The following is a 7,443-nucleotide window of genomic DNA, read 5'->3' on the forward strand; positions in this document are numbered from 1 at the left end:
GGTCTGCAAAGTCTCCTGGAGCTCTTTCTCCAAGAGGTATGACCTAAATAAGAGGTATTATTAGTGCTGCATAGCTTCTCCTGACCCCAGCCTGGAAATATGACTTTTTTTTTTTTTAATACAGACAGAGGGTGTTGGCCTCAGTTCCTTAAGTAGACAAACTCTGGTTCAGCTCAGTGACTCTTGTCTAAACAGGATCTTCTCCCCCAGGCAACCACAAAGGGTGGTGGAGTCTCTGAGTGAGTTAACCAATGGCAAGATAGAATGCTGTATCTTCATAAGTGCCAGCATTTCATGCAAGGACTGGAAAACCAGACAGTCAAGTTGCTGCTCCAGTTCTCCATTCATTCCAAAGAACTTAGGAAGTAAGAACAGTCTGTGGCCAGGGACTGGTCAAGTCAGTACAACTTGGGCAAATCCAGAAGTCAACTCATTTACCGGTTGCTCGGTCATAGCATGGCTGACCAGTTTACAGAGGAACAGATTGCTGAATTCAAAGAGGCCTTCAGCCTTTTTGACAAGGATTCTGATGGCAGCATCACTACTAAGGAACTGGGCACTGTCATGAGGTCTTTAGGCCAGAACCCAACGGAGGCTGAGCTGCAAAATATGATGGGAGAGGTCGATGCTGATGGTAATGGTACCATTGATTTCCCTGAGTTCTTGGGCATGATGGCGAAGAAGATGAAGGGTGCTGAAACTGAGGAGTCTATCCGGGAAGCCTTCAAGGTGTTTGACAAGGATGGCAATGGCTATGTCAGTGCAGCCGAGCTAAGGCATGTGATGACCAGCCTTGGGGAAAAGCTGACAGACGAAGAAGTGGATGAGATGATGGGGGAAGCTGATGTTGATGGTGATGGGCAGGTGAACTATGAAGAGTTTGTCCGTGTGCTTTCCTCTAAGTAGGGAGGATGGGGAGGGCAGAATTCCAGTCCTGATTCCAATAACTTTCTTTAGCTTCATGTTGTGTTCTTGACTTTCTAACAGGGTGGGGGGTAGAGGGGCCAATGGGGAAGGGGGGAGGTGTTCTTGTTGTTTCAAATTTTTTGTACATCACAATTCCTTCTCCATCTCTTTACACTGGATTCTCTCCTGATGAGCTTACATTCTGGAACTTTTCCTACTGAGTTGGAAGAATGTCACATATTTTTTCCCACTGGGCCTCCTGTCTGTTTAAAATAAAACAAGAATACTTTATGTGCAGCAATCAGCAAAATGTCAATCATCCCTTTATGATGCCTTAAATACATGGAAATCGAAATGGAAATAGTTTCATCCTTGGAATACAAGATTGTAAGGTCCAAGAAGGCTTATAAACTCTTCAACCTATTGAGAAATGCAAAAAAACATTTCATTCTGAATATAATCTTTGAAGGAGATGCTAAATCATCATCATACAAGATGTAGCAGATGACATCAGCCCATATCTGAATTTTTATATCTTTTCTACAGCCCATGAGAAAAGGGTGCTCTTTTGTTTGAAGACCATCTGCTGCTCCACATTGTGGGGGAGGGAGCAAGTGACATTCAAGAGGTTGGGAGAAATATGGTACCAGATGGAGAAGGTGAAGATGGGGGCTTTGGCAATTGTGTGCAGGCCTCTCTAGTTGCAATTGCTTCTCTCTCCTGTCTACCTGGAAAAACATCTTTGACTCACCTGTGGGAAAGAGGAAAGATTCCTGGGGATAGCTGTGGTGATGTGTCTGTATTATTCTTGATGGAAGAGGGACATCTAAATGAAAGGGATTTGGGGAAAACTGAAGGAAATAAATGAGTTCACTTTCCTAGTTGATTTTATTTTTCTGGATTTCCTTAGAATGAGAGCTACTAGGACCTTAAGATAGGGCCTCGGCTTTAGAGCCTCCCATATGATTCCTTTGATTGGCAAATATGAGAAGGGATGAAGTAAGTGGGTTTGGAGTTGGAACCAAGAAGTCTGAGATGTTTTGTAAAGAATAAAGCATTATATAAATGTGAGCTAATATCATTCTCATCAACTTGAGAAGTAGGTAGACTAGGTTTATGTCCTGTCTCTTATATGGACTAGCTGTGGAATCATGGGCAAATCATTTAGTGTTCCTAGGCAGCTCTGTAAGATTGGTGGGAGGAGTTTCCACACCAGTAGTTTCTTACACAGATGAAACTGCAGATTCACTGCCCGCTTATCCCCACCACCCAACTCTTCATTAAAAAATTAGAAAGTAAATCACATGTCAAAGTATATGATTCCTAGAAAGAGGACAAGTAGAACAAGAACCAATCCTTTGGAAAACTTCTCCCCTACTCACTACCCCACACCCTCTTTGTGATCTTGTCTTAGTGATAAGATGAAAAGGGATGGATTAGGGAGCACTATAAGGCATTCTGTGCACATGGGTTTGGCCCTTAAGCTCTAATTCACCTTGCCTAGCAACTCATAAATATTTAAACGTACAGTTCAGAGCTAAAAGAAATCTTAAATCGCAACAGCTTCATCCAATGCCATTTTTGGATGGAGAAACTAAGGCCCAGAGTTATGAAATGAATGAGCAAGAATCTCATCACATGTTGGTGGCAGAGTTGGAATTTGAGCATGGAAAAGAAACTGTATTACCAGAGAGGTAGAGAAGCATGAGGTCTAGGAGTCAGGATATCTGGGTCTGCCTCTAATCTGTGTTAGTTGGGGAAAATCCCTTGGGCTCTCTGGTTTTATCATCCATAAAAATTAGTGGAGGGAAAAGAAGGCAGGATGACAGAGGGCTAAGGAGCTGTTTGTGTTCTAATAATCAAGGTTGGAACCTAGTGAAGGAAGGCAAAAGGGAAGGCAGGACAGGCTCCTCCCCCGACCTCCTCAGGAGATTTCTTACCCTATTCCTTTGTTGTTATGGACAACTCAGAAAGGGAAATACTAAATGAGAATTGAATCAATGAGCCTTTGCTTCTTTCCCAGGTGGAAATCTTAACTTGAACATAGCACCGTAGAGGCAAACTATCTTCTTATTCACACACACAAACCACCACCACCTTAGAGGAATCTGAATTGTCGGGGAGTATTTTTTCAAAGGTGTTGGGGTTACAAATACCAATATTATTCCGTTTGAGGACACATATGGACTATATGGTCATCCCGATAACGTCAGAGTTTTGGAAATGAGTCGCAGCCCCACCTCCTAGACAAAGGAAGACTAACCAACACCAGTGGGGAGGATCGGTAACAATGCATAACTCGGGGGGCGGGGGAGGGGGGAACACGTTCTCCATTACTTCGAGGCTGAGCTCACCCTCCCTCCACCTCGTCAGTGGAGAAGGGAGTCACGGAGCGGTACTGGAAAGGTATCAAGCTCCGGCTGCCATTCAGAAGCCACCGCGGGAGCTAGTAAATCAGTAACGTTTGCTGCTTCTTCAGTATTTGCAGAGCAGCCTAGGACGATCCGTGTCCTCGCCCTGCTGCCAATATGGAATTGGTAGAAGAAACTATAATGTTTCTACGTCCCTAGTCACTGGCGGCTGGCTAAATTGTCAGCGTGTGTAGCCTGAATTCAGATTAGCCAACAGCGAAATACTGGCCAATGAAAACCATTTTTCAGTGGTCTGATGCTGAATGGCAGCTCAGGCAACCAATGACATTAGTAAGGCTCCTCCCGAGTCTCTTCAGGACCCCGTTAGTGGCGAAAAGCAACCTTTCTGCATGTGGCTATGCCTCAAGGGTACTCTTTCACCTGAGCCGGCCCAGGGACGAGTCTTGGAGTGAAACCTCCAGAGCTTTCAGGTTAGGTCTGGAAAGGAGAGATGGAAACAAGAAAGGTGAGAACTACACAACGGTTTGTAAAAAAGGCTTTGCAAAAAGAAGAGATCAGCGCAAGGATTTCGGCAGAGTTGGCAGTGGACCAGAGACCACCGAGTTGTGCTCAGCTAGGTATCGAAATAACTAAATTCCCCAAAGAATCCTCTGGGAACCAGTATGATTTGAATCAAAGTAAAGGCCAGTAAAATTGAAAAGCGGCAGATCAAAGGGGTGTGTCCGTGATGGTTCAAAGAGCATGACGTGGAGGCAGTTAGATAGCTCAGCGGATAGAGAGCCAGGTCTAGAGACAGAAAGTCCTGGGTTCAAATCTAATCTCAGACTCTGTCTTAGCTACGTGACCCTGGGAAAGTCACTTAATCCCCATTGACTAGCCCTTACTACTCTTCTGCCTTGGAACCAATACACAGTATTGATTCCAGGATGGAAGGTTAGAGTTTTAAATAAAGTTTAAATTAAAAAGAGCATGACACAATTTGCCCCTTTGAGTGAGCTGATAGCATTTTCATCTAAGAGTATTTGTCCACCTAATGCCTCTAAAATAGACCCCTACTTGAGGAGGTCTTGGATCCCTTTCATGGTCTCCTGGATGTAAGCTGCTATGTCAGGGGCAAATCATACCACGACTTCACACCTAACCACGATCTCCACATACAATAATTTCTCTTTCCTGGCAAACTCTTCAAGGTCCTCTTCTCTTGATTCCCTTGCTCCCTTATCATATTGCCAATTATGTCCTGACAAGCCTCAGACTTGGTCTCTTCCCCCATCCATTGTCTTTGTCTCTATACATGGTACTGAATGAAGGGAGAGAAAATCAGGTAACCATCCTCCCTGGGTCCACTACCGATTTTTGTTTTTTAGATTCAATAGGGCCCCAACTGCTACGGGGCAATCCTTTAACAACTCCTAAGAAATTCACTTTCCCACTCACCACAGTGATTCTTTGAAACCTTTCTGCCCTTCCTTAATTTTCTCATGACTTCCCTTACCCTGACTCTCTCAGCTGAGAATTTTGTCTCATCTTTTAAGAAAAAATTGAGACCATTTGCTGATAATTCCCTCTTCCTCCCTTCTTCTTTTCTCATACCACCCAGGTGCCTTCTGCTACTATCTCCTTCCTTCTTTTCCCCTGTCTCCCACAATGAGATAGCCCTTCTACTTGCTGAGTCCTAGAGCTAGAATGTTAAATAAGAATTTGAAATGTCAGAACAAACTGGATTTTCTCCTATAGGATGAAAAATGGGGAGGCATTTCCATAGGAGCAGAGGAACAATTCTAAATTCTCTCCTCCTATAAAGTAGGGAGACCTTCAAACCCAGGATAGTCTGGAGAGAGCTATCTAGATCTCTGGGAAGGTAGGGTTCATCTAAGAGAGAAGAAAGTTACTTTGAGTGTTTATGGGTTCAGGAATAAGTTCTTTTGTTTTGTTTGTTTTTCCTATCAGGTTAAATAAAGTGTCCTGTATTTAATGTTTTCTTAGAATGAATGTTAAGGACACTCTTCCTATTGTTATAAAGACCTAGAAATGATCCACACTCTAATATTCTCTTGGGAAATCCTGGGTGGGACACAATTCTAGGTGGGAAACAAGCCAAGGAGAATAAGATTGCTTAATGAAAGTTCCCAAGATTGAAGCTATTCCATATAAGGCCCAACAACCTTGGGTCCCATGTCATATCTCCTTCTGTTAAATTGGAAGGTGCTTAAAGGTAGAGACTATGCCATTTTTCATCTTTGAATCATCAGCGCATAGCATGGCATTTTGCACATAGTAGCTCTTTTATAAATGCTACTCAAAGCCTGAAGGGAGCTCCCTCTCAGGAAGGGCTCAGTCTTAGGGAAACTTGACTTCAAAGAGAGGGATTCTTATTAAAAAAAAAAAAAGGGGGGGGGGCTGTGGGGACCTGGCTTCTACAAAAATATATATAGCTGCTCTTTCTGTGGTGGCAAGGAATTGGAAATTGAAGGGATGACCATCAATTGGGGAAATGGCTAAACAAATTGTGGTATATGATGGTGATGGAATACTACTGTACTATAAGGAATGATGAACAGGATGATTTCAGAAAGAGCTACGCAAACTGATGCAGAGTGAAATCAGCAGAACCAGGAGAACATTATACACAGTAACTGAAATATTGTGGAGATCAACTGTGATAGACTTAGCCACTTTCAGCCTTACAAAGACCCAGGGCAGTTCTGAGGGTCTTAGGACAAAGAAAAGTATTCATTTCCAGAGAAAGAACTGTTGGAGTCAGAATGCAGATGAAAGCATATGATTTTTCAATAGTTTATTTGGGCTTATGTTTGGGGATTTTGGTTTTATAAGATTATACACTTACATAAATGAACACCATGGAAAAATTTTAATTTAAATTTTTTAAAAAAGAAGAAGGGTTCAGGGTTTTTGTGTTTTCTTGAATATTCTAATTTTCTTTCTACCTCAAATGTCAGGGAAAATTTCTACCACAAAGCTCATGTCTAGGGTATTTTCAAAAGTCAGTTGTCAGGGTCCCTTATAGAAAACATCAATTACAGGTTGTAGTGTTTAGAGACTCAAATGAGATAATGGATTTAAGGACTTGTAAAACCTTTTTTTTTTTTTTTTAAACCCTTCCCTTCCATCTTAGAATCAATACTAAATATCCATTCCAAGGCAGAAGAGCAATGGAGCTAGGCAATGGGGTTTAATTGACTTGCCCAGGATCCTACACCTAAGAAGTTTCTGAGGCCAAATTTGAAAGTAGGACCTCCTGTTTCTAGGCTTGATGCTCTATGTCAGTGATTCCCAAAGTGGGTGCCACCGCCCCCTGGTGAGTGCTGCAGTGATCCAGAAAGGCAGTGATGGCCACACTTTTTTTGTATCACATTCTATTCTGAGTTCAATAAATAGTTTCATAATTTCCAGGGGGCGCTAAGTAATATTTTTTCTGGAAAGGGGACGGTAGGCCAAAAATGTTTGGGAACCACTGCTCTATGTATTGAACCACCTAGCTGCTCCTTGGCAAATCTTAAAGCACTATATAAATGCCAATTCTTTTTGTTTTTAACCTACCTTTAGTGGATCTACAACCTGGTGATAATTTCATTCCTTGAATGTTTTACTGTATTCTACTATGCACAACCAATGTTTATAGAGCAATAGAGGGGTATGCTGGTAAATATGTAACAAATAGGGTCTCCTGCACACATATTTTTAAATTTATTTGTGCTAATACTTTCTTATAGATAATTAATAAAACAATAAATCAAGCTCCGATTTGCAATGATTGATGATTTCTGAGGTATATATGCTCACGTTGAAAATCTTAGGAGCAGCTAGATTGCTCAGTGGATAGAGTTCCAGGCCTGGAGATGGGAGATCCTGCATTCAAATCTTGCCTTAGACCCGTGATTTCCAAAGTGGGCATTACCGCCCCTTGGTGGGTGCTGCAACGATCCAGGGAGGCAGTGATGGCCACAGGTGTATTTATCTTTCCTATTAATTGCTATTAAAATTTAAAAAAATTTTATTTCCAGGGGGCTAAGTAATATTTTTTCTGGAAAGGGGGCAGTAGGCCAAAAAAGTTTGGGAACCACTGCCTTAGACACTTCCTAGCTGTGTGACCCTGGGCAAGTCACTTAACCCCAATTGCCTCATACAGCTAGCTCTTCTGCCT

General features: G+C 42.3%; 1 protein-coding gene across 1 annotated transcript; it reads left to right on the forward strand.

The window, feature by feature from the left end:
* Nucleotides 1–456: 456 nt before the first annotated feature.
* Nucleotides 457–906, forward strand: LOC123250523 (calmodulin-alpha-like). Its single transcript, XM_044679634.1, has one exon. It carries the CDS (start codon nucleotides 457–459, stop codon nucleotides 904–906), a length of 450 nt encoding a protein of 149 aa, XP_044535569.1.
* The last annotated feature ends 6,537 nt before the right edge of the window (nucleotides 907–7,443 follow it).

Source organism: Gracilinanus agilis, chromosome 5, assembly GCF_016433145.1.
Source record: "Gracilinanus agilis isolate LMUSP501 chromosome 5, AgileGrace, whole genome shotgun sequence".
Lineage (NCBI taxonomy): Eukaryota > Metazoa > Chordata > Mammalia > Didelphimorphia > Didelphidae > Gracilinanus > Gracilinanus agilis.